The 21,964-nt window shown below is 50.1% G+C and overlaps 9 protein-coding genes and 1 non-coding gene across 10 annotated transcripts; 7 read left to right on the top strand and 3 right to left on the bottom strand.

The window, feature by feature from the left end:
- The first annotated feature begins 383 nt into the window (after positions 1-383).
- LOC9648121 (GDSL esterase/lipase LTL1) lies at positions 384-1,988 on the top strand. Its single transcript, XM_024686496.1, has 6 exons — positions 384-570; positions 646-921; positions 992-1,101; positions 1,159-1,389; positions 1,444-1,684; positions 1,752-1,988. Exons 1-6 carry the CDS (start codon positions 393-395, stop codon positions 1,970-1,972), a joined length of 1,257 nt encoding a protein of 418 aa, XP_024542264.1. The 5' UTR covers positions 384-392; the 3' UTR covers positions 1,973-1,988.
- Positions 1,989-2,035: 47 nt separating this feature from the next.
- Positions 2,036-4,779, top strand: LOC9647912 (pyridine nucleotide-disulfide oxidoreductase domain-containing protein 2). Its single transcript, XM_024686487.1, has 16 exons — positions 2,036-2,186; positions 2,238-2,438; positions 2,505-2,666; positions 2,719-2,883; positions 2,936-2,993; positions 3,040-3,090; positions 3,148-3,230; positions 3,296-3,383; positions 3,462-3,515; positions 3,571-3,645; positions 3,707-3,775; positions 3,828-3,946; positions 3,993-4,105; positions 4,153-4,232; positions 4,286-4,473; positions 4,524-4,779. The coding sequence occupies exons 1-16, from the start codon at positions 2,059-2,061 to the stop codon at positions 4,657-4,659; spliced, it is 1,770 nt and encodes a 589-aa protein (XP_024542255.1). The 5' UTR covers positions 2,036-2,058; the 3' UTR covers positions 4,660-4,779.
- LOC9647913 (50S ribosomal protein L19-1, chloroplastic) lies at positions 4,727-5,900 on the bottom strand. The gene is made up of 5 exons (XM_002981577.2): positions 5,773-5,900; positions 5,309-5,713; positions 5,129-5,215; positions 4,926-5,059; positions 4,727-4,868 (listed from the first exon to the last, which is right to left on the bottom strand). Exons 1-5 carry the CDS (start codon positions 5,797-5,799, stop codon positions 4,763-4,765), a joined length of 759 nt encoding a protein of 252 aa, XP_002981623.2. The 5' UTR covers positions 5,800-5,900; the 3' UTR covers positions 4,727-4,762.
- LOC9648122 (xaa-Pro dipeptidase) lies at positions 5,858-8,187 on the bottom strand. The gene is made up of 15 exons (XM_024686495.1): positions 8,040-8,187; positions 7,941-7,990; positions 7,821-7,881; positions 7,671-7,766; positions 7,461-7,595; positions 7,286-7,417; positions 7,097-7,224; positions 7,003-7,045; positions 6,820-6,945; positions 6,698-6,768; positions 6,577-6,630; positions 6,413-6,518; positions 6,280-6,348; positions 6,077-6,220; positions 5,858-6,020 (listed from the first exon to the last, which is right to left on the bottom strand). The coding sequence occupies exons 1-15, from the start codon at positions 8,172-8,174 to the stop codon at positions 5,922-5,924; spliced, it is 1,449 nt and encodes a 482-aa protein (XP_024542263.1). The 5' UTR covers positions 8,175-8,187; the 3' UTR covers positions 5,858-5,921.
- Positions 8,188-8,252: 65 nt separating this feature from the next.
- TRNAS-GCU lies at positions 8,253-8,334 on the bottom strand. The gene has a single exon. It is a non-coding gene; the product is annotated as a tRNA-Ser (tRNA).
- An 85-nt stretch (positions 8,335-8,419) lies between these two features.
- LOC112350384 (trihelix transcription factor ASIL2-like) lies at positions 8,420-9,760 on the top strand. The gene has a single exon (XM_024686497.1). The coding sequence runs from the start codon at positions 8,569-8,571 to the stop codon at positions 9,682-9,684; it is 1,116 nt and encodes a 371-aa protein (XP_024542265.1). The 5' UTR covers positions 8,420-8,568; the 3' UTR covers positions 9,685-9,760.
- A 166-nt stretch (positions 9,761-9,926) lies between these two features.
- On the top strand, positions 9,927-11,222 carry LOC9648123. The gene is made up of 2 exons (XM_024686498.1): positions 9,927-10,940; positions 11,005-11,222. Exons 1-2 carry the CDS (start codon positions 10,011-10,013, stop codon positions 11,131-11,133), a joined length of 1,059 nt encoding a protein of 352 aa, XP_024542266.1. The 5' UTR covers positions 9,927-10,010; the 3' UTR covers positions 11,134-11,222.
- Positions 11,218-15,601, top strand: LOC112350382 (pre-mRNA-splicing factor ATP-dependent RNA helicase DEAH7-like). The gene is made up of 15 exons (XM_024686482.1): positions 11,218-11,278; positions 11,341-11,512; positions 11,562-11,626; positions 11,686-11,809; positions 11,866-12,009; positions 12,065-12,198; positions 12,247-12,332; positions 12,381-12,492; positions 12,547-12,724; positions 12,785-13,197; positions 13,249-13,320; positions 13,384-13,560; positions 13,609-13,670; positions 13,729-13,881; positions 13,937-15,601. The coding sequence occupies exons 1-15, from the start codon at positions 11,267-11,269 to the stop codon at positions 15,537-15,539; spliced, it is 3,507 nt and encodes a 1,168-aa protein (XP_024542250.1). The 5' UTR covers positions 11,218-11,266; the 3' UTR covers positions 15,540-15,601.
- A 3-nt stretch (positions 15,602-15,604) lies between these two features.
- Positions 15,605-20,453, top strand: LOC9647914 (lon protease homolog 1, mitochondrial). Its single transcript, XM_024686480.1, has 20 exons — positions 15,605-16,329; positions 16,377-16,442; positions 16,499-16,744; positions 16,795-16,881; positions 16,932-16,973; positions 17,026-17,148; positions 17,213-17,317; positions 17,376-17,441; positions 17,484-17,570; positions 17,618-17,657; positions 17,716-17,887; positions 17,940-18,064; positions 18,142-18,272; positions 18,326-18,430; positions 18,485-18,598; positions 18,650-18,817; positions 18,865-18,966; positions 19,014-19,115; positions 19,162-20,028; positions 20,091-20,453. The coding sequence occupies exons 1-20, from the start codon at positions 15,700-15,702 to the stop codon at positions 20,322-20,324; spliced, it is 3,612 nt and encodes a 1,203-aa protein (XP_024542248.1). The 5' UTR covers positions 15,605-15,699; the 3' UTR covers positions 20,325-20,453.
- Positions 20,454-20,605: 152 nt separating this feature from the next.
- LOC9647915 (aspartyl protease family protein 2) lies at positions 20,606-21,935 on the top strand. The gene has a single exon (XM_002981503.2). It carries the CDS (start codon positions 20,609-20,611, stop codon positions 21,641-21,643), a length of 1,035 nt encoding a protein of 344 aa, XP_002981549.2. The 5' UTR covers positions 20,606-20,608; the 3' UTR covers positions 21,644-21,935.
- The last annotated feature ends 29 nt before the right edge of the window (positions 21,936-21,964 follow it).

Here is a 21,964-nt window from a genome sequence, read left to right on the forward strand (position 1 = left end):
CTCGGATAGCGATGTTCCGTTGGAGTTCCTCTCCTCATGGGCAGCTCAGCACAAGATACATGCTTCGCTGCTTCTTCCCCGTTCTTAAAGAAGACGAGCAAGCTTGCAGCAGCTGTCTCGCGCAACATGGCAAACCGTCCGAGAAACGAACGCTGGAACGAACAAAGGCTGGAACAAACAAAGGCAGCAACGAGAAATGAATTCGCAAAACAGATTTCAAGTGCTTTCCGACAAGGAACTTCTTTGTGCTGGCTGGCTGGCTGGCTGGCTGACTGCTGCGAAGGTGAGGAGGAAGATCGAATTTATACAGTACGACAGCCGTAAGAAATCCGTGTTCCCTGTCCGGAGCTTTGCCAACTTTCCTGACCGGCGTGGAGAGATCGGGTCAGGTCATGCCTGGAATATGTAAGTTAAAAAAATGGAGCGGATGCTTTCGTTCCGTTTGCATGCCAAGAAGGTGGTGGTGCGATGGTGGTGGCGGTCCCAGGCAACCAACCATGCTCCCTTTGTCTTTAAAGAAGGGAAGAAGACCGCTCTACAGAGGAAACAGGATTTTCTGCCATAGACTCGGTACGTGTTCCCTTTTATCGTTATTGTTTTTCGAGGCAGGATCTTACGCTGCCGCTGTTCTTTCGTGCTGTGCAGATCCGCCAGCAGAAAAAATGAGGCGCTCGCAGAATTTCTCGACGCTTGTTGTTGCTTTCCTGCTGCTCGTCGTCGGCATTGGCGAGTTCATGACATGCGCTTCCGCTTTCAACGTGCCGATGATGTTCGTGTTTGGCGACTCGTTTGTGGACTCCGGAAACAACAACCATCTCAACACAACTGCTCGAGCAAACCATCAGCCTTACGGCATAAACTTTGAGGAGAGGCGTGCCACCGGAAGATGGTCCGATGGAAGGATTGTAACGGACTACCTGGGTAAGTTTTCTTCTTATTGCAAAGTAGACAAGGAAATGGATGGAAATCTTATCCCGTCTTCTCGTGGCAGCGGATTACATCGGCCTGTCGTATCCTCCGTGTTTTTTGGACTCCGTCAACATCACTCGAGGTGCAAACTTCGGCTCGGCTGGCTCTGGAATCCTCAACATTACCCATATCGTAAGTTCACTGGAAAAAAAAATTAATGGAGCTTACTTACATGATCGCTTTGAACAGGGAGGGGAAGTTCTAACGTTCACGGACCAAGTAAACGGCTTCGACACGTACGTTACGAACCTGAACCAGATGCTCGGAAGAACGCTGTCCGAGTACTTGGTGTCCAGATCCATCTTCTACATAAACATCGGCAACAACGACGTGAATGACTACCTTTTGGATCACAATGCCACAGCGCTTCCCTTCGGCTTTCGTGCCAGCCTCCTGTACCAAATGCAAACCAAGATCCAGGTTTGTCGTTGATTCAAATAAGATTGCTTCCAACTTCTGACTATTTCTTTCCAGCAACTCTACCGAGCCGGGGCTCGCAAGATGATCGTCACGTCGAACTACGCTCTCGGCTGCGCGCCAATGTACCAGATTTACGGGAGGTGCAACCCGGTCGGCCTGAACGCCGCCAGGTACTACAACCAGGGCCTGTTTGATCTCCTCCAGACTCTCCAGCGCACGCTCAGAGGCCTCGTCATTGTCTACGCCAACGCCTTCCAAGTCATGATGGACGTCCACCAGCAGCCACTTTTCTACGGTAAGAAAGTCGTGGTTCTATCGATCTCTGTGGAGGAAGAGCTGAGAAACTTGGTTGGTTTTCCCAGGAATGCGCAATGTCACACACCCGTGCTGTCCGAACTTCAGCCGACCCCAGAACCGCTGGTGCTACTCGTCCGATACGTTCTGCCAGCAGCCGTCGGGATACTTGTTCTGGGACACGGCTCACCCGACCGATGCCTTCAACCGCATCGCCGCTCAGAGGTTCTGGCAGGGAGACTTAAGATACGCGTTCCCGATGAACGTCCGGACCCTGGCCAATCTCTAAGTTCAAGAGCTGCTACTGCTACTGCTAGTTCTAAGCACTCCTTTCCATTTGTTTGATAGAGTTTAAAAAGGAGATAAAATAAAAAGATGTCAGTCGCGGAGTTCTCTTCGATCTCGCTTTTCTCAGAGTTTTCTTCTTCGTCTCAGATGAGGAATTTCTCCACCAATCTCGTGAGCGACGCCGCGGAGAAGGGCAGCGGCTGGATTGCGCAGAGGTAGCGCGTTTTTTTCGTGTTTCTTGCCTAAGAATCCACGACATGATCTAGGAAATGGGATGCATTGGTCGTGGGAGGTGGTCACAACGGGCTCACGGCGGCGGCCTATCTCGCGAGAGCTGGACTGGCGGTGGCGGTGCTGGAGCGGAGGCATGTCCTTGGCGGCGCTGCTGTCACTGAGGAGATTGTTCCCGGATTTAAGTTTTCTCGCTGTAGCTACCTCCAAAGCTTGCTTCGTCCATCTGTGATCAAGTTGGTTCTTTCTTTCTCGCTTTTCTCGATTCTCTAGAGTTGGTTTTTATGTCTTTCTTTTCCCAGGGAGCTGGAGCTTCACAAGCATGGCATGAAGCTTCTGCCAAGGAACCCTTCGTCGTTTACACCCAGTTTGGATGGGAGTTATCTGCTCATGGGACCGGATGCTGGTTTGAATCACAGCGAGATCTCTAAGTTTTCAAAGAAGGACGCTGATGCATATCCAAGGTGGTATAGAAACTGTCGAGATAGCTAACATCGTTTCCATGAAAGCTCGCAGGTATGAGCAACAGCTCGAGAAGTTCAGTTCCTTCATTGCGCCTCTCGTGGATACGGTTCCACCCGAGGTGTCGAGCAAAGCATCCTTGACAAGCCATGTCTCTCGGCTTAAAGTTCTTGCTGGCATTGTCAACCGGAGCTTTGGAATGAGCCAAGCAGACATGGTGTAAGGTTTTCATGCGGGTTTATGTTCAGAGTTGTCTGTTCTTTCCTGACAGTGCTTTCATGGAACTCCTGCTCGCTCCAGCCTCTAGAGTTCTCGACAACTGGTTCGAGGTAAAATCACAATGATTTGAAGTGATTTCATGTTTTCTTTCTTCAGTCAGATCTGCTCAAAGCAACGCTTGCTACAGATGCCATCATCGGTACCATGGTGAGATGAAACTTACCTCTAGAAGTTGGATCATTTCCACACTCTTTGATGCCACAGGGAAGTGTTGACACCCCTGGAAGCGGCTACGTTCTTCTTCACCACGTAATGGGAGAAACCGAGGGAGCTCGTGGAATCTGGTCGTAAGTTGTCGAATTCATCCTTGTCTTTGGAGTCTAATCCTAGAGTTCCTGGAGAAACACTCTAGATATGTTCAAGGTGGGATGGGATCTATCTCGATGGCCATAGCAGCAGCAGCAAAAGAAGCAGGAGCAACTCTGGTGACCAATGCCAAGGTTTGTTCGTTTGCTTTCTCTTTCTACTTGTTTTGTAGGGTGATCCTTTCTCACTCAGGCAGGGATGGAAACTTTAAGGTTGACAAGTTTATTGTGGAGGCAAGCAGCGGTGATAGCGCATCTGTGACAGGAGTAAGAACTCTCTATTTCATTTCAAACTCCAACTGCAAGAGCTTTGTTTTGCCAGGTGACTCTGGAAGATGGCACACACATTGAAGCCAAACGAGTTCTCTCAAATGCAACAGCGGCGACAACGTTCTTGGTATGTCGACCCGATGATGGTTGAAATGAAACCAAACACTTTTTTTTTTTTTTTTGTACAGAAAATGGTTCCGAGTGGTGTACTTCGTGAGGACTTCCTCAACGAGATCAGTAAGATTGACTACCAATCGGTAAGTCTTAACAACTTATTCCTGCGTTGCTTGTCAAACGTAGAAAATCCAGGGGACAACGAAGCTGAATCTGGCTGTGAGTGAGTTACCACGCTTTCGAGCATGCAGCGGCAAAGGCCAAGAAGATCCTGGGCCGGAACACCGTGGAACGATACATCTTGGAGCTGACAAGTAAGAACTTTGTCTCTAGAAATTCTCAAAATTGCCTGTTCTGTAGCATGCAGGACCTTCTAGCAGCACATAAGGACGCCTGTAATGGTTACTCATCAACCAGACCAGTAATTGAGATGACCATACCATCTGCGTTAGATGGAACCATATCCCCACCTGGTACCCATCAAATAAAACTCTTCACTGGCTATACTTTTTTTACACAGGAAAGCATGTCATCAACATGTTCGTGCAATACACGCCTTATCATCTCAAGGACGAAGGCTGGGAAGACCCCAAAACCAGAGTACGTGACAAACTCTTGGAAGTCTCATATCTGCTAAGTTCTGTATGAAACAGGAAAGCTTCGCAAACCGATGCTTCGATCTGGTTGAGGAGTACGCACCTGGATTTAAATCCTCTATCATTGACTTTGAGATGCTGGCTCCACCCGACTTGGAACGCATTTTTGGATTGACAGGAGGGAACGTCTTTCACGGTGCCATGAGCTTGGACTCGCTCTTTCTTCTACGACCTGTTAAAGGCTGGTAAGTTATATGCTTTGAGGAAACCGCAACTTACTTTTAACTCATCACAGGTCTGGATACAAAACTCCTCTCGACGGTCTTTACCTCTGCGGCTCTGGTGCCCATCCTGGTGGAGGTGTCATGGCCGCGGCTGGACGCAACGCTGCAAGAGTTGTGTTAGAAGAACTTGGGAAGAAACTTACCTGAGCAAGCCTGTTGATTTTGATTTCGAGAGCTAACAAAGAATGCTACTTCGACTTGGCAATTGGCCTCGTTGACGAGATGAATTTACATTCAAAAAGCATGGTACTCAGAAGGTTGAGAACCTGGCCAGCTTCTTACGCAAATAGTAAAGCTTGGCTCGTCTCACTTTTTTCTTTTGTAGCACGGTTATCTCTTTGATGTTGGGGGAGTATCTGCAAAGAGATGAATCATGATATCACACACTACTAGGAAACAGGTTAAAAACTTACAGAGGAAAGACCATCTCAACGCCAACACCAGCAAAGATTCTCCTGATTGTGAACGTCGTGTTCACTCCATTGTTCCTGCGGCATATCACAATCCCTCGAAGGAGAGACACCCTGCGTTTTGTTTCTGGAACTTCCTGCAGTAGAAGTTGAAGATCCAATCACTTGAAAAAAAGAAGAAGAAAAAGAAGAGAGAGACGACTTACGAGTCTGATCTGCACTACATATCCTGGTCTGAGGTCTGGAATGTCTCTATCCTTTGTGGCTTCCTCAATTGCCTGCTTGTGAAGTGCCTGCTCGAAGAAAAAGAGGAGAACAAAAAGATAGCAGGAAAAAAACCGAGGGAATGATAAGAGTGAATGATCGAACTGGAAGAACTTACCCACCTCTAGAATGTGAACCAGCGATTTCTTCTTCACCTTTGGTTGCCTCAAGCTCTTCTTTACTTCTTCGGTATCTTCAGCTCCTTCCTCCGCTTCCACATCAATGACCTCGGCTACCTCCGAAGTTGTCGAGTCTCCCTCGGTGTCGGACGCTCCCACCTCCGAATCCGGAGTAGTCGCAATCGTTCTAACCATGCCTGCCGCCGCTAGTCTCTGGCTCTTGACGATGGAAGAAGCGCCACTCCTCGGTGTTGGTGCCGACTGTAGCATTAATCTACGATGGTTGTACGAGCAAAACTTCCATGTCCTGGAGCCCAGCACTGCCGAGGAGGAGGAATGTGTAGTAGCAGCACCACTACGCCTATCTTGAAACTCTTGCAGCTTGCTACCCAGCGAAAGACTGGAAATCTAGAGCGGCAAAGAGAGACGATGAGGAGCGCTTCTACGAGCCCAATACATTCTCGTACCTGGTGGACGCAGCATGCCGACGCCATCGCCACAACCTTATCCACACATTAACGCAAGAACCCCTAAACCCTGGAAACACTTGGCCACTGTGATACCTGGTTGTAAATTTTCTTTTTCGTTTGCTTTCTTCTTACATGCGCGCTCTCTATCAGGTGCGAGGCCAAGGTCCTCCAGCCATGACGTCTTCCACGTCCGAAATCTCGCGCGGACAGTTTGTCAAGTTTTCGCAGCCATCGGAAGTCACAATCTGCAAGCCAAACATATTTCAGTGTTTGGAGAGAAAAGTCGTAAATCCAATGGTACCACATCGTCTTCGAGTCGCACTCCACCAAAGCCTCTAAACTTGTCGATGGCTTCTCTGTTTAGGAACCTGGAGAGAACCGGGTCTTCCAGAGCTGGGTCCAGCACCGCGTCTATAAAGTAGCAGCCTGGCTCCACGGTGATCAGCTTCATACCACAAAAGCAGTCGTGTTCAGATTTGAGAAACGAACTATATAGTCTCTCACCATGCCAGCTTCCAAAGTTCGAACTGTTCGTAAGGACACAAGACCTCGTTCATTGATCCTTGACATGCCCTGGCAAACAAAAAAGAGCACGAAGATTAGATTCTTTGTCTTCGTTTTCACAGACACTAGATACCTGCGGGTAGCCACCTGGATCATGAGTATCCAATCCAAGAAAATGACCGAGACCGTGCGGCATAAACACCGCTCCCAGCCTGTTTTCCATCATATCTTCTACATTGCTGCATAGAGCGATTCGAGCATCTACATGAGAAACGAAAAAGAAGAACACCTTCATACCCTTTTAGACAGCCTGCAGTTTTCAGTGCTTCCAAGATCTTCGTCTCAGCAAGCCTACAAAGAAGCACATCTCCAGTTACAAAAAGAAACTCATGAGCCATAACACATGGAGAGTTTTTACTTGTGCATCGCTACCCAACTGATTCCAGGCTTCATTTTGGAGATAACAGCCTTCTGAGCCTCCAGGACTCCCTGCGAGATTACAATTTTAGTCACAATAAATGGATTTAAGCAATATCGTACTGTATAGATCAATCGTTGTTTTTCTGTAAACTTCCCGTTCACAGGAAATGAGCATGTTATATCCGAACCGTAAAAATGGTATTCAGCACCCATGTCTAGAAGCGCCATAGCTCCATCACTTGCAATCTACAAAAATAACCATTCCAAAAGCAACCATGTGGTTTCCACAACAAAGTTACAAACCTGGTCATTAGGGGCTGCTGCATGTCCATAATGTAAAACAGCACTGTATAAAAAAACAAGAAAAGTATTGAGAGAGAATGAAAGAACTTCTTGCCTGTTCTCGCCAGTGGCACATATGCATGTATAGGAGCACTCTCGACAGCCGCCTTCCATGTAACAGTAATGCTGAAAGGTACTCTCAAGCTGGTACTCCTTTAAACCGGGCTGAGCCGAGCGCATTACCTTCAGTAAAACGAGACGGAAAAGGAGTTCTTGGTCTTTACCAGGAAAGAAGAAAACAAACCTTGACATGAGCCGCAGAGCTAACTTCATTGACATATCGCAAGAGCTCGAGTTCTAGTTCCGACTTGATAACACGGCATTCGCTTAAAACAGGATGTAAAACTTTGGTGTCCTGCTCGAATCCTTCTATTCCCTGGACGACAGAGCTCAATAAGAAGCCTTGGTACTTGACTTACTTGGAACGTCGCAGGCTTGCAGTATCTATTGCTATCCGTGTTAAGACCATGCAGCAAGTAGAGCGAAGCGTCAAATTTTCGAAGGACAGAAACCATCTCATCGACGTAGTAAGCAGCATCCACCCCGTATTTCTCCTGTGATAAACCTTGCTTTAAGAAAAGAAAAAGAAAAAGAGAAAGGAAGCACAATGTTTCTTAAAGGACGATCACCTTGAAGAAAGATGGAGGGTGAATTTCTCCAAGCCAGACAGCATAATCTGGATCCAACCGAGGAACAAATAAAATCGACTGGCCGGTGGCAATGTCCTGGAGCAAACAAATCAGTACGAAACGAAGAGAATTAAATGAGCATGAACATACAATGGCAGCATAAAATCCCGGTTCTCTGACTCCAAACAAGTACGCAAAAAAACTCTCTTGCCTGTAAATTCTCACATGCTATCTCAATCTTTGATCGAGCATAGCAAGGTACATGCATACCTGAAGAGCTCGAGGTGATCAGTGCAATCTCTGTAGCGCTCTTCTCCCCCCTAAATCACGCTTCGATCATCAGAACAATCAAAGAAACGAAAATCTAACCTGGAGAAGAACTACACCAGCAAGGCGCTGGCCGATCGATTCGAGCTTCTCCGCCATCGCGTTTTGCAGCTTCTTCCGATTGTGGACGTGCATTTCTCGCAGCATAGAGAAAGAAGGCGGCCTGTGCCGCGCCATAGCTACAAACAAACCCAAAAGACCTTAAAAGAACTTAAAAAATGTTTTTTAAGTAAAAAGAAAAATAATTAACAGAAGCGTCGCCTGAGAGATTCGAACTCTCGCGGGGAAACCCCATGTACTTAGCAGGCACACGCCTTAACCACTCGGCCAAAGCGACGACCACGTGACAGGAATCTCTAAGCGCGCCACTAGTCAAATGAGCCAGCCGCCAGATTAGTCGGCGATTTAGGGCTCGACGCGGTTTCCAGGCGGCGGTGGGGCGGAGCGGCGGTGGCGACACGGAGGAGCGGTGGCCCAATTGGAGTACGGGTGAGCTCAGATCACTTAGCAGTTCCAGCGGGCAATCCCATCGCCACTGCGTCGACGGCGTCTAGGTTTTGGAATCGGTGCGATGGCGCTGCATCCATTCGCGGAGGCGAATCCGCAGCAGCCGACGCCCATCGCCGCGTGCTTGCCGCAGCTGATGAAGGAGGATCTCCAGCACGCGCATCACCACCACCACCACCATCTCCACGAGCTGGAGCGCATGTCCAAGATCCCCATCAACGGCAAGTCCGCGTGGACGGACGCCGCCACCGACGTGCTCATCGATGTGTTTGAGGAGAAGTGGAACAGCTTGCGGCGGGGCAATCTCAAGGCCAAGAACTGGGACGAGGTCGGGGCGGAGCTGGGCAATCGGTGCGGGGTGCCCAAGACGGGGGACCAGTGCCGCCACAAGATCGAGAAGCTGAGGGGCAAGTTTCGGCAGGAGAAGGTGGTGGCGGTGCTCGGGCAGTCGAAATGGCCATGGTATGATCGCCTCAACATGATGTTTGGCGGCGGCGGCGGCGCCGCTGCTGGTGGTGGAGGCAACAATGCCAATGACAAAGCCCCGGCCGACGCGAAGAGCAGCCAGGAACACTCAGCGTTTCATCGACACCAACACAACTCTCACATTGTTGACGAGGATGGTGCTACTGCAACCACGACTGCTCCAGCAGTGGGATTTGGAGTCGTGGTGAGCAATCACCAGCACCAGCATCATCAGCAGCAGCAGCAACACCAGCATCACGGACTGGAGCTGATCGAAGCCCGGAGCGTTCATGGCATGGGCGACGACGAGAGGAACGACACCTCCTACACATCGCAGTCTGGGAAGAGCACGGACAGGGACGAGACGGCGTCGCCGAGATCAAAGTCTGGCGGCGGCGGCAGCCGGAAGCGCGGGCGGGAGAGCTCGTCCTCGGACCTGGGAGCGGCGCTCAAGTACCTGAGCGAGACGCTGATCAAGATCGAGGAGTGCAAGGTGGAGCTGCAGAGGGACAACGAGAGGGTGCGGATGGAGATGGAGGCGCGGCGGGCGCAGATGCACGAGGTGGAGCTCAAGCGGACGGAGATGCTGATCCAGATGGAGCTCAAGCGGACGGAGATGCTGTGCGAGCTGGAGCTGCGGCGGACCAAGATGCAAATGGATTTGTTCGAGAATTTGGCAGGCAGAGCGAGCTCTCGACCCAAGCGGAGTACGTAGGAAGGAGTATCTATCTTTTGTCCAAAGATGATGGAAGTGAAACAAATCATGATCTCATGATCTCTCAATGACCAAACAATGTCGTATGCAGTGGAACTTTGTTGTTGGCAACTCTAATGACTATATGTTACATTGAATCTCCTTGGCTCGCAAACAAGGAGTGCGACTTGACAACAAAGAGTATTTACGGTCGTGCGTCCACATTGGAATGAAAGCCGAGTAAAAATCGTGCTGCCAACTTTCTGTGTGTTCACGTTGTTCTGCGTCTTAAAAGCTAGGCTTCGCTTCACCTAAAAGTTTAGATCGGGGTGAAAGGGGATCTAGCGATGGCTGGCGAGGAAGAACAAAAGAGTGTAGTGGTGGAGGAGAAAAAGGAGGAGGAGGAGCTATCGCCGATCATCCTCCAGGAATGCGGCTACTACGACGTGGAGCAGCTCCACAAGGCGACGGGGCTGCTGCTCCTGACGCTGGCGGCGGCGTGCGTGGAGAAGACGATTGGAGATCCGTTCAATCAGCCGGGCTCGGTGGTGGGCGACTTGAAGAGGGAGCTGATCGAGAGCCTGGAGAGCCAGAGCCAGCAGTACGCGGGCGCGGCGCTGGGGAGCCTGAGCGATCGCGTCCAGGCCCCAAAACCCATGAAGATCTTGCAGGGGTTCCTGGATGGATTCGTGCGCTCCAAGGCCAATCTCCTGGCGCGCGTCTCCAGCCGGATCCTCAGCAACGACAAGAAGGAGGACAAGATCGAGGAGTTCGTGGGCGAGCTGGATCGATCGGGCGCCTGGATGGTGGGGCGGCGCGAGATGCTGGCCAGATCGCTGCTGCGGCGCATCGACCGGAGCATGGTGGCGCACTGCGAGATGAGGTTTGGGTCGAGCGAGGAGCTGGCGGCGCACAAGGCGCGCTGCGCGCTCCGCCCCACCACGTGTACCAACGAGGGCTGTACGGACGTCTACTCGGCGGTCCAGGGCGGCGGGCACGACGCCAGGTGTGCGTTCAAGGTGCTGACGTGCGAACAGGGGTGTGGCCAGAGCGTGGCCAGGGCTGACATGGACAGGCACTGCGTGAGCGTGTGCCCCATGAAGATGGTGACGTGTCCGTTCCACCACGTTGGCTGCGTGGACCGGCTGCCACAGGGGACGGTGGAGGTACACTGCGCGGGGAATGTGAGCAGCCATTTGCTCGCGGTGCTTCATGTTCTTCAGAGGCTTGAGGTTGGGATCGCATCGCAGTCACAGAGGATCTCCAATCTAGAGAAGGTACTTATTCCTCTTTTATCCTTGGAATCTTTTAAGATCTAGATTTCAAACTTTTTTCTTTTAGGCGCTGTCTAAAGCCCAAGTTCCCATGGATGGCGATGCTGCCAAATTGGAGCTTGAGAAGATTAAGGAAGAATCAAGAACCCTAGAAATCCCAGCAGTAGACGTTTCCAAGCTCACTGCGAACCATTGATCATTCTTCTTTTAGAATTGCAAGACGCGGGAATGTCAAACAATTTCTCGAATATTCTACGGGAATAAACGAATCTATCTGAGCTAAAGCCCTAGGTTTTGACAGGGGATCCCCTAGGGCTTGGGAGGGCGCTATGAGTGACAAGGTATGGCCTCTGATCGATCTTCCGGCGCCAAATGCAGACGCTTAGCTCGGATGTACGCGCAGGATGAGGATGGCGGTGAGAATGGATCGCAAAATCCAGTGTTCAAAGTGCCCGCCGAACGGAAATCTAGGCAAGCGAAGAGGAATGAGGTGGCCAGGAGGAGCTCGGACGATGGCTCTCACAGCACTAGAAATTACCGTGTGCCAAATCCTCAAGACACCCCATCCCATCCAGGTTGGTTTTCGTCTTTGTTTCTTCACGGCTTTATAGGCGCTTTGTACAGGCGGCGTGAATGAGGATGCTGCGGCTGCTATTGCCGAGCGCCCAAACAGGAGGAGATTAGCATCGGTGTGTGGCCTTTTCTTTTGTTCTCTTTCTTTTACTCAAATGTTTCTCGCGTGTTTCAGGAGATTGGATTCTACAGTACTGGTGGCCCAAAACCACCAAGAGATCGTCCTAGCTCATCAGAGAAAGAGAGCGGCACAGATAGAAGACAGAAGCGTGAGTCATCTCCTGGGAGATGGAATGACGGTATGTTATCTCTGTGTTCGCTTGCCTCTTCTTCACTTAAGGCATATATGTTTCAGGGAAATCATCTTGGGATGACGGCAGATGGGAATGGGATGACACGCCCCGGCGGGAGACAACCCCTCGGCACGAACACACCCCGTACATTCCATCCTCTCCTTCAGAGTCTCGCTATGCGTCTCCTTGGTATGGAGATTCATCAGGTTGGTGTTGTCAGCTTGTTTTATTTCCTCAATCGTTCTCATTTGATTGCTGTAGGCACAACTCCTTCTCCATGGGACATTGCGTCGCCTTCACCCGCTCCTGTTCGAGCAAGTGGTGCCCCTCGTGACAGAGGCCAAAAGTCGCACAGCCTGAAGTTTCGTTCTCATGTTACAGCACCGCAGTATGAGGTAACTGAAGCTTGTTATGAGGGGCTGGTTCTGACTGCTGTTGCGTAGGAGGAGTACAAAGGTTCGGAGGATGGTAGCAACGGGTACGATGGAACAGGCGATGGACAAATGGATGCAGTACTTGACCGTGCCTGGTATTTCAACATTCTTTTCTTGTGTTTTTCTGACATTCTTCTGTGCAGGTATGATAGAGAAGAAGATGGTACCGCTGTGGATATCGACGATAGTACATCCTTGTTCATGGGTGATGAAGCCACTTTCAAAAAGCGAGAAACTGAAATGGCCAAACGATTGGTATGTATCTAGAGGACTTTATTTATCAGTTAAGAACTTTAATTTCTGGCGCAGACGCGGCGGGACGGAAGCAAGATGAGTCTTGCTCAGAGTCAGAAAATGTCTCAATTAAGTGCGGATAATGCGCAGTGGGAAGACAGGCAGCTTATGCGTTCCGGCGCTGTGCGTGGCACCGAAGTGCAAACAGATTTTGATGATGAAGATGAGAGTCGTGTAATATTACTTGTGCATGGTAAGTACAGTACAGGAGGTTTGTTTATGTTCATGGCTAAAAGCATGCATTTTTTCTCAGATACTCGGCCGCCGTTCCTTGACGGCAGGCTTGTATATACGAAACAGGCTGATCCGGTGCTGCCAGTTAAAGATCCAACCTCTGACATGGCGATCATAGCACGAAAAGGGTCCGTTTTAGTGCGAGAATCGCGCGAAAAGCAAAATATGCAGAAGTATCAACAGCGCTTCTGGGAACTCTCAGGATCAAGGCTTGGGGATATCCTGGGTGTAAAAAAGTCTGACGAAGAATTAGCGACGGAGAAGGAAGAAGAAAAAGTTGGTGAAGAGAGCGAAGTCGACTATCGCGAGAATGCCAAGTTTGCAAAGCATATGAAGAAGGGTGAGGCGGCAAGTGATTTTGCAAAGTCGAAAACTATATCAGAGCAGCGACAGTACCTGCCTATTTTTTCTGTTCGAGACGAGCTTCTTCAGGTATGCTATTATGACCCAGAAAAACGCTTTTACTGAGTTACATTTTTGCAGGTGATACGGGAGAATCAGGTTATTGTTGTGGTCGGAGAAACTGGGTCTGGTAAAACAACTCAAATGACGCAGGTAAGTTGCAGTAATTTCGTTCAAACTAAAGACTCTTCTCATAGATTAACTTGGTGCATGCAGTACCTTCACGAAGCGGAGTATTCTACGTATGGGATGGTGGGATGCACGCAGCCGAGGCGTGTTGCGGCTATGAGTGTTGCGAAACGTGTTAGCGAAGAAATGGACTGCGAACTTGGCGATAAGGTTGGATATGCTATTCGTTTTGAAGATGTTACCGGTTCAAATACGATCATCAAGGTGAGCTTGTAACATGTACCAGTGCCGTATCTTACGATTGCGCTGCAGTACATGACGGACGGTGTGCTGTTGCGTGAGACGTTACGTGAACCTGACCTCGATCAATACAGGTACGTCCTTGAACTTTGTTCTCGAGATTGACATTAATCTGATGGGTAATGGGAACAGTGTGATTATAATGGATGAGGCTCATGAGCGAAGTCTCAATACGGACGTTCTTTTTGGAATTTTGAAGCAGGTGGTTGCACGACGTCGAGATTTCAAGCTTATTGTGACGTCTGCAACGCTTAATGCACAGAAGTTTTCGAACTTTTTTGGAAGGTTTGTAGGCTGCTAAGTTTGCTGTTACTCACCATTAAAACATTTGGTTTTGCAGTGTTCCAGTATTTTACATTCCCGGTCGAACATTTCCTGTCAACGTTTTATATAGCAAGACTCCTTGTGAAGACTACGTTGATGCAGCTGTAAAACAAGCGATGGCCATACACCTGACGTCCCCTCCAGGAGACATACTGATATTCTTAACCGGACAAGACGAGATATACACCGCCGGTACCGCCTTAAAGGAAAGAATGGAACAGCTGGATGCAACTTCACAGAGACCTGCAGCGCCATTACTGGTGTTGCCCATCTACTCGCAGATGCCATCGGATTTGCAAGCGAAGATATTCCAGAAAGCCGAGGAAGGAGTGAGGAAGTGTGTTGTGGCCACAAACATTGCCGAGACATCTTTGACAGTGGACGGTATTTTGTACGTTATCGATTCCGGGTACAGCAAGATTAAGTTCTACAATCCTCGCATGGGTATGGACGCACTTCAGGTGTTTCCTATCAGCCGGGCAGCAGCTGATCAACGGTCTGGACGAGCCGGAAGAACAGGGCCCGGGACTTGCTACAGGTTGTATACTGAGACTGCTTATCTCAACGAGATGCTGCCAAACCCGGTACCCGAGATCCAGCGGACCAACCTTGGAAATGTGGTGCTGTTATTGAAGTCGCTCAACATAGATAACCTCCTCGACTTCGACTTCATGGATCCGCCGCCGCAGGAGAACATCTTAAACTCCATGTACCAGCTGTGGATACTTGGCGCTCTAGACAACGTTGGGAGGCTTACTACTCTGGGGAGAAAGATGGTGGAGTTCCCGCTGGATCCTCCGCTTGCCAAGATGCTTCTGATGGGAGACGAGCTGCAGTGCCTCAGCGAGGTCCTGATCATCGTCTCCATGCTGTCAGTACCGTCGGTTTTCAACAGGCCCAAGGAGCGGGCAGAAGAGAGTGATGCCGCTCGCGAGAAGTTTTTCGTGCCGGAGAGCGACCACCTGACGCTGCTCAACATCTACCTGCGGGCAAAAGAAAACAAGTTCGGGACAAAATGGTGCAACGATCACTACCTCCAGAGGAAAGGCCTGCTCAAGGCCCGTGAGGTCCGCTCCCAGCTCCTTGACATCCTCGAGAAGCAGAAGATCGCACTCTCGTCGTGCGGCCACGAGTGGGACGACATCCGAAAGGCGATATGCTCGGCCTACTTCCACAACGCAGGACGCCTTAAAGGAGTGGGGGAGTACGTGAATTGCCGGAACGGGATGCCGTGCCACCTCCACCCGAGCAGCGCTCTCTACGGGCTGGGCTACACTCCCGAGTACGTGGTGTACCACGAGCTCATCCTGACGACCAAGGAGTACATGCAGTGCGTGACGGCGGTGGAGCCGACTTGGCTGGCGGAGCTGGGGCCGATGTTCTTCTCGGTCAAGGACTCCAACACGTCGCGGCTGGAGCAGTATAAGAGGCAGCGAGTGGAGAAGACGGTGATGGAGCAGGAAATGGAAACGCTGCGGAAGAACGAGGCGGAGGTGACGGCCAAGGTGAAGGACACCGAGAAGGCTGCCCGGCTTGCCCGAGAGAGACAGGCCATCACCACGCCGGGAATGCGTGTGCCCGGCACTCCATCTCGGACTCCCAAGCGCCTCGGATTGTGACTATGATAAACTAGTATAATCCCCTCCCTCGTTTTTGACTAACTATTCTACGTTTTGATAAACCCTAAACCCGTCATTCTAGTCTAGGGCATGAAGCGCGGTCGGGGCGCGGTGGAAGGCGGGGCGATCTTCGTTTCCTGGTAGGGATTTCCTCGCATCTATGCTCGCCGCCATTGTCTCGTCGGCGCTCCGGGATTCCCCCAGCTTGAGACGTCTCTCGATCCGGCCCGCTACATGGCCTGCTGGGGCGCGGGCGCCGGCATGGGGCTCGATGCTCGCTCGGTCGTTCGATGGCACCAGGCACACATTTTGCTCCGGCAGCGGTGGCGGCAAGGGCGGTAGCGACGGTAGCAGTAAGAATGGGAGCAATAGTAGTAGCAAAGAGTCCAGCGAAGCTGACAGCGCTAGTAGCACTGAAGAAGCTGCTATCCCCGACAAAGTCGTGTCTTCTAAGTCAAGTGAGGGATCATCCGGAGGAAAAGGAGAAGGTGGTAGCAAGACTGAAGGCAAAGGGGAAAAAGAAGGTGGCGGCGGCGGTGGTGGTGGTGGTCGGAGGAAACCGAGCCTATTCCAGAGGATTTTGAAAGGGTCTGGAGGTGATAAGTCGAACAAAGCCAGCGCGGAAGCCACAGAAGCTACGGTCGTCAAGGAAGCCAAGGAGGCAAAAGAAGGGAAGGATGGGAAAGACGGAAAAGATTTGAAGGAAAAAGAAGATCAGGAAGGTGCTGAAGAGTCCGCACAGTCGGGGGCTATTGTTCCTGCTGGGCCGAGACCCGAGAACTTTCCCAAGGTAACTTTGGTCGTTTAAAAAACACGTTTGCCATTCGTCTCTTCCAGGTTTTAGCATTACCACTGACGAGAAGGCCTTTGTTCCCTGGATTCTATGCTCCCATTCACATCAAGGTAATGTATTTAATCGACTAGTTTGAAAAGTCACCAACTCTTATCAAGTGCCACAGGATCCCAAGCTTGCGGACTCATTGGTAGAGCTTCGAGCAAGAGGAACGCCGTATGTTGGAGCATTTCTTCTCAAGGATGCGAAGGAGAGCGTTGTGGTTGAAAGTGAAAATGCCCGCGAGACGAGTGAAGCAGCTGGCGAGAAAAGTGAAGAGAAGACTGGGGAGAAGAGTGAGGAGGTCAAGGATTCGGATTTGAAGGGAGAAGCTCTATACAAAAGATTGCATGAGTATGGAACGTTTGCACAGGTTAGTCATCAACCTACAACACCGCCGCCTTTGACTCAAGTTTGAAACAGGTGCTCAACGTCATAAGAAGCGTCAATTCGGATGGTCCTGCTCAAGTTTTTCTTATGGGCCATCGCCGCTTACGACTCACTGGAATGGTAATAGATATTATTCCTCGTTAAAAATGTTCTGAAAATATGTGATGCAGCTATCCGATGATCCTTTGACAGTTTCGGTTGAGCATCTCAAGGTTCGTTCTAGGTGTGATTTGATCGCTTGCTAAAGTATTCTTGTGGTATCAGGATAAATCTTATGATGAGACATCAGATATTATAAAAGCAACTTTTATGGAGGTTGTCGCCTCTTTGCGTGATCTAATGCGATACAATCCTTTGTACAAAGAAACTATTCAAGTCTTCGTGCAGGTCCGTGTGCTTTTTCAGCTCTTTCAATTCATGACGTTATTCAGAACAACGTTTTTGAATGCAGAATATGGGAAATTCGCATATCAATGCTGCCCGACTGGCTGACTTTGGCTCTGCGCTCACTACAGCTGATGAACCTCTGCTACAGGAAGTGTTGGAGCAACTAGATGTAAGAATTTCTGATTGACATAGCGTTTCTAAAAGGCTGTTCTTGTTTTGTGCTATAGGTGGAGAAGCGACTCAATTTAGCTCTTGTACTTTTAAAGAAAGAGCTTGAGCTTGCAAAGCTACAGGTATGCTAATTATGACTATTCTCGTTCTTAAAGCTTTCCCAGGCGACTATTGCGAAAAACGTGGAGGAAAAAATAAGCGGTGATCAACGCCGGTTTTTCTTAATGGAGCAACTGAAAGCTATTAAGAAGGTAGCTTAATGAGCTTAATAATTTAAGCTTCTGAATTTCTGGTGTAGGAGCTGGGAATTGAAGCAGATGATAAAACAGCGCTTACTGGTAAATTTGTTTCTCTAGTTTTAATCCCGTTTCGACTTCTTCTCTTTCACGTATACAGTAAAGTTTAAAGAGAGATTGGAGCCACATAGAAAGCAGTGTCCGGAGCACGTTTTGCAAGTCATCGACGAGGAACTCTCTAAATTGCAAGGCCTTGAGTCCAGTTCGAGCGAGTTCAATGTTACAAGAAACTATCTGGACTGGTTGACAGCACTACCCTGGGGACAATACAGGTTCTTTCTTTTCTTCTATCACTCGGTCATTGATTCCAATTTTTCCTTGCAGCAAGGAAAACTTTGACGTACGGCAGGCTCAAACTGTTCTAGACGAGGATCATTATGGCTTATCCGATGTAAAAGAAAGGATACTTGAGTTTATCGCTGTTGGCAAGCTGAAGGGCACCGCTGTTGGTAAATTTTGCCAGTATGAATTTTTGTTTTGGTGCCAATGCGTACAATTGATTTGGTTTTTCTTCTTTTCTTTTCAGGAAAGATAATATGCCTTTCAGGACCCCCTGGAGTAGGGAAAACAAGCATAGGGAAATCAATTGCTAAGGCGCTCGATCGAAAATTCTTTCGCTTCTCAGTTGGTGGCCTTAGTGATGTTGCTGAGATTAAGGTGATTATTGCAGCTATCATTACATTTGGTTTCTACTATTTTATTATTTTCAGGGGCATCGCAGAACTTACGTTGGAGCCATGCCTGGTAAAATGGTTCAGTGCCTGAAGTCGACAGGAACTGCTAACCCTTTGGTGCTGATCGATGAGATTGATAAGGTGAAGGATCTTGAACAGTTAGTTTAACAATTCGTTCTGACGTTGTCATTGCAGCTTGGTCGGGGTCATGCAGGAGATCCAGCTAGTGCATTATTGGAACTTCTAGATCCGGAGCAGAATGCTAATTTTCTTGACCATTACCTTGACGTGCCCATAGATTTGTCAAAAGTGAGCTCTCTGTTTTTTCACAACTTTCAGCTAATGCTCGTTTCCTTGTAGGTTTTGTTCGTTTGCACTGCAAATTTGGTTGAGAACATTCCCGCACCTCTACTTGATCGCATGGAAGTTATACGGTTGGTCGGCTATATTACTGATGAGAAAATGCACATTGCCCGTGACTATCTCGAACGCCAAGCTCGAGAAAATTGTGGGATAAAAAAAGAACAGGTAGAATCGCCTTCAATATTAACAGGTCTCCTCAAATGTTGTTGCAGGTTGAGCTTAGTGACAGTGCTATGCACAGTCTTATAGAAACTTATTGTCGCGAGGCTGGCGTTAGAAATCTGCAGAAGCATATTGATAAGATTTATCGCAAGGTTGTATTGGTGAATTCCTTTGGAATCCTAACAGCTTTCATTTACAGATAGCGCTGAAACTAGTCCGACGTGAGCTTGATACTCCCAAGGAGGAGGAAATGAAACAGAATAACCTGGTTACGGTTGCCGAAACGAAAAGCAATGCCGAGGTATTTTTCGTACCTCATATTCTATGGTATTGAACGTTGCTTGCAGAATGACGGTGCCATCAAACTTGTGGAAGACGACTCCAATAGCATAGAGGAAGCAGAACTCAAAGAAACGCCGGTTCTGAATGAAAAGCTGGAGATACTTGCGGACGAGCTTTTGCCCGATGCAACATCTGAGAAGGAGGATATGGCCATTAAGCTAACCGACTCAGCCGTCCAGGAGGGTGAAACGCTTGAGGCCGAGACCATGCTACCGTCAGAGAAAGAAAAGGTGGATATTGCTCAGAAGTTGCCGTTGGAGAAACCACCGTGTTCAGAGCCGGAAGAAAAATTGACGGGCGTGAAGGCTTCTACTGCATCGGAAACAGACAACAAGGTACCGGATGAGTCTGCGTCGTCAGAAACCAAAGAAAAGGAGGAGGCAGAAGAGAAAAAGGTGGCAGAAGAACAGATAAAAATCAACGACACCAATCTTCACGAGTTCGTGGGAAGTCCCGTGTTCGTAAGCGACCGCTTCTACGACAAGACACCGATTGGAGTCGTCATGGGTCTGGCCTGGACAGCAATGGGAGGCTCCACGCTCTATGTGGAGACGAGTGTGATTGAGGAGGGTGAAGGTAAAGGCGGGCTCCAACTCACTGGTCAGCTTGGGGATGTGATGAAGGAGAGCGCCTCAATAGCACACACATTTGCGCGGAAGTACCTGCGAGAGATTGATCCGCAAAACCAGTTTTTTACAAACAGCAAACTACATCTCCACGTACCGGCCGGTGCTACGCCAAAAGACGGGCCAAGCGCCGGGTGCACTATGATCACCTCGATGCTGTCGCTGGCTCTCAGCAAGCCTGTCAACGACGATGTAGCAATGACTGGGGAAGTGACATTGACTGGCCGAGTTCTTGCCATTGGCGGGGTAAGCAGATGAGTTTTTCCTTTTCTCTTCTTGACAATACTGACTGTTGGAACTTGGAACAGGTAAAAGAGAAAACTGTGGCATCCAGGAGGAGCGCTGTGAAGACGATCATTTTTCCCAAGGCCAACAAGCGGGACTACGACGAGCTCTTGCCGCACGTAAAAGAAGGCCTCGACGTCCATTTCGTGGACAAGTATGAGGAGATATTCCAGATTGCCTTTGTGGCGAGCGGCATCAAGAGCCAGGTTGATATGTTCTCGGCCTCGCTCAAGAAGGAGGCGGCCTCTGCGGTGTAGCGAGAAAGAAGAATCCGGTTTCTTTCCATTTTGTCACCCAAGAGCTAAGGTTACAGGCACAGAACACAGCATATTCGCATTTTGTACTCGCTGCACAGCTTATGTTATCAAGTCGGAGCTATTTGACAATTCGATCGCGATCGTGGCCTTGCAGTGTCAAAATCGGGCACGTTACGTAGACTGGTCGCCATCTTGAGAAATGGACCATCGTGTCACGTGTGGAGACCTGAGATTTGATATATATAAACTGTAGCGTTTCTTTCTACTGCTGGCTCTTGGAGAAGATGAAGATGGCTAATAAATTTCCTGTCGCCTTGTGTTGCATGCTCTTGTGCTCTCTCGCGGCTGCTGCCACGCCTGGATCTCGTCCGCTGGTGGGCGAGCTCATCGGCACCAAGTTGTCGCTGCGCATCGGCACTCCACCCAAAACCCAGCTCCTGCAGCTCGATCTGGACGCTCGCGTGTCCTCCATCAACTGCGGCGCCTCTCCCAGATCCTCGTACCAGGTTAGTCTCAACGCCACCGATGGCTCCAATCCCACTGGTCCCGTGACAATCCCCGGGGTCCCATTCAAATGCGGGCCACCAGTGGCTGCGCTGGGGAGAGGGAGCCAGGCGCTTCCAGCTCGATTGTCACCCCGGAACAAGAAGATCGTCACCTATTGCCTCTCCCAGCAGGGATCCTCGCCGATCTTCTTCGGCGCGCAGGACATCAACTTCATGCCCAACAAGCGCCCCATCTCTCCGCTGCTGCAGTACACCCCCCTCGTCTCCCCGCCCGCCCGCCATAGCTACGCCATCCGGGTCAACTCGGTCAGGGTCAATGGTCAACGGCTCCCGGCGGTCAAGCCCGCCGCCTGGGCGCTGAGCAGCACGGAGCCGTACACCCGCCTCGTCACACCTGCCTACGTGGCGATCCGCGACGCCTTCCGCAATTTGACCGTCCCGCGCGTCGCGCCCGTTGCCCCGTTTGACACGTGCTTTAACGCGAGTGGGCTCGGGTCCACGCGCGTGGGGCCCCCCGTGCCGCCAGTGGAGCTCCAGCTGGAGGGAAATGCCACGTGGACGCTGTTTGGCGCCAACACCATGGTGTTTTTGAAAGATTCCACGGTGGCCTGCCTCGCGTTTGTGGACGCCGGCCCATCATCGCCTGGTCTTTCTGTGGTTGGAACGTTCCAGCAGATGCACAATCTGGTGCGCTTGGATCTGGAGAAGCAGCGGTTTGGATTCACCGGAATCCTCTTCTTCTACCAGACCACTTGCTCCAATTTTAACACCACCTTGGCCGCCCAAAACAGTGCCTCTGGTTTGATTTTTTGATGTCATTGATCGACTGAGGCGCGGCGCCCACTTGGAATAAATCAAAAACACTAGAAACAAAAATCTGGTGATCATTTTGCCACGTGGCGGCGATCCAGCGGCGTCCCGCCAAAACCAGCCGCTGATCATTTCAAAATCCCGATTTCTCAGCCATTCGAAAGATCCCAGAAGCACCACGGCGGCGCTCTGTCGGCCCACCGACACGTTTGCCGCGCCGTGGCCGTCAAACCGGCACCAGGTGGCAGCCATCCAGCGGTCGAGCTCGAAAGGCCTTGCGCGCGGTGTCCTCTTTAAAACCCCCCTCTTGAGCGGTGGGGATTC

The sequence above is a fragment of the Selaginella moellendorffii genome, unplaced genomic scaffold (assembly GCF_000143415.4).
Source record: "Selaginella moellendorffii unplaced genomic scaffold, v1.0 SELMOscaffold_49, whole genome shotgun sequence".
Classification (NCBI taxonomy): domain Eukaryota; kingdom Viridiplantae; phylum Streptophyta; class Lycopodiopsida; order Selaginellales; family Selaginellaceae; genus Selaginella; species Selaginella moellendorffii.

Coding starts and splice junctions, on each gene's coding strand:
- LOC9648121 (XM_024686496.1), top strand. CDS start 393: ATGCCTGGAATATGTAAGTTAAAAAAATGGAGCGGATGCTTTCGTTCC. Junction 571..645: donor GATTTTCTGCCATAGACTCG/GTACGTGTTCCC, acceptor CGTGCTGTGCAG/ATCCGCCAGCAGAAAAAATG. Junction 1,685..1,751: donor CCAGCAGCCACTTTTCTACG/GTAAGAAAGTCG, acceptor TGGTTTTCCCAG/GAATGCGCAATGTCACACAC.
- LOC9648122 (XM_024686495.1), bottom strand. CDS start 8,174: ATGGCGCGGCACAGGCCGCCTTCTTTCTCTATGCTGCGAGAAATGCAC. Junction 7,882..7,940: donor GATCACCTCGAGCTCTTCAG/GTATGCATGTAC, acceptor GAGAATTTACAG/GCAAGAGAGTTTTTTTGCGT. Junction 7,767..7,820: donor CGGGATTTTATGCTGCCATT/GTATGTTCATGC, acceptor TGTTTGCTCCAG/GACATTGCCACCGGCCAGTC.
- LOC9647913 (XM_002981577.2), bottom strand. CDS start 5,799: ATGGCGTCGGCATGCTGCGTCCACCAG. Junction 5,216..5,308: donor CGCTGGTTCACATTCTAGAG/GTGGGTAAGTTC, acceptor TTCTTCGAGCAG/GCACTTCACAAGCAGGCAAT. Junction 5,060..5,128: donor ATGTAGTGCAGATCAGACTC/GTAAGTCGTCTC, acceptor CTTCTACTGCAG/GAAGTTCCAGAAACAAAACG.
- LOC9648123 (XM_024686498.1), top strand. CDS start 10,011: ATGGCTGGCGAGGAAGAACAAAAGAGTGTAGTGGTGGAGGAGAAAAAG. Junction 10,941..11,004: donor GGATCTCCAATCTAGAGAAG/GTACTTATTCCT, acceptor TTTTTCTTTTAG/GCGCTGTCTAAAGCCCAAGT.
- LOC112350382 (XM_024686482.1), top strand. Junction 11,627..11,685: donor ACAGGAGGAGATTAGCATCG/GTGTGTGGCCTT, acceptor CGCGTGTTTCAG/GAGATTGGATTCTACAGTAC. Junction 13,882..13,936: donor TTTTCGAACTTTTTTGGAAG/GTTTGTAGGCTG, acceptor TTGGTTTTGCAG/TGTTCCAGTATTTTACATTC.
- LOC9647915 (XM_002981503.2), top strand. CDS start 20,609: ATGAAGATGGCTAATAAATTTCCTGTCGCCTTGTGTTGCATGCTCTTG.
- LOC112350384 (XM_024686497.1), top strand. CDS start 8,569: ATGGCGCTGCATCCATTCGCGGAGGCGAATCCGCAGCAGCCGACGCCC.
- LOC9647912 (XM_024686487.1), top strand. CDS start 2,059: ATGTCAGTCGCGGAGTTCTCTTCGATCTCGCTTTTCTCAGAGTTTTCT. Junction 2,667..2,718: donor GACGCTGATGCATATCCAAG/GTGGTATAGAAA, acceptor GAAAGCTCGCAG/GTATGAGCAACAGCTCGAGA. Junction 4,474..4,523: donor CTACGACCTGTTAAAGGCTG/GTAAGTTATATG, acceptor AACTCATCACAG/GTCTGGATACAAAACTCCTC.
- LOC9647914 (XM_024686480.1), top strand. CDS start 15,700: ATGCTCGCCGCCATTGTCTCGTCGGCGCTCCGGGATTCCCCCAGCTTG. Junction 17,149..17,212: donor CTATTCAAGTCTTCGTGCAG/GTCCGTGTGCTT, acceptor TTTTGAATGCAG/AATATGGGAAATTCGCATAT. Junction 20,029..20,090: donor GAGTTCTTGCCATTGGCGGG/GTAAGCAGATGA, acceptor AACTTGGAACAG/GTAAAAGAGAAAACTGTGGC.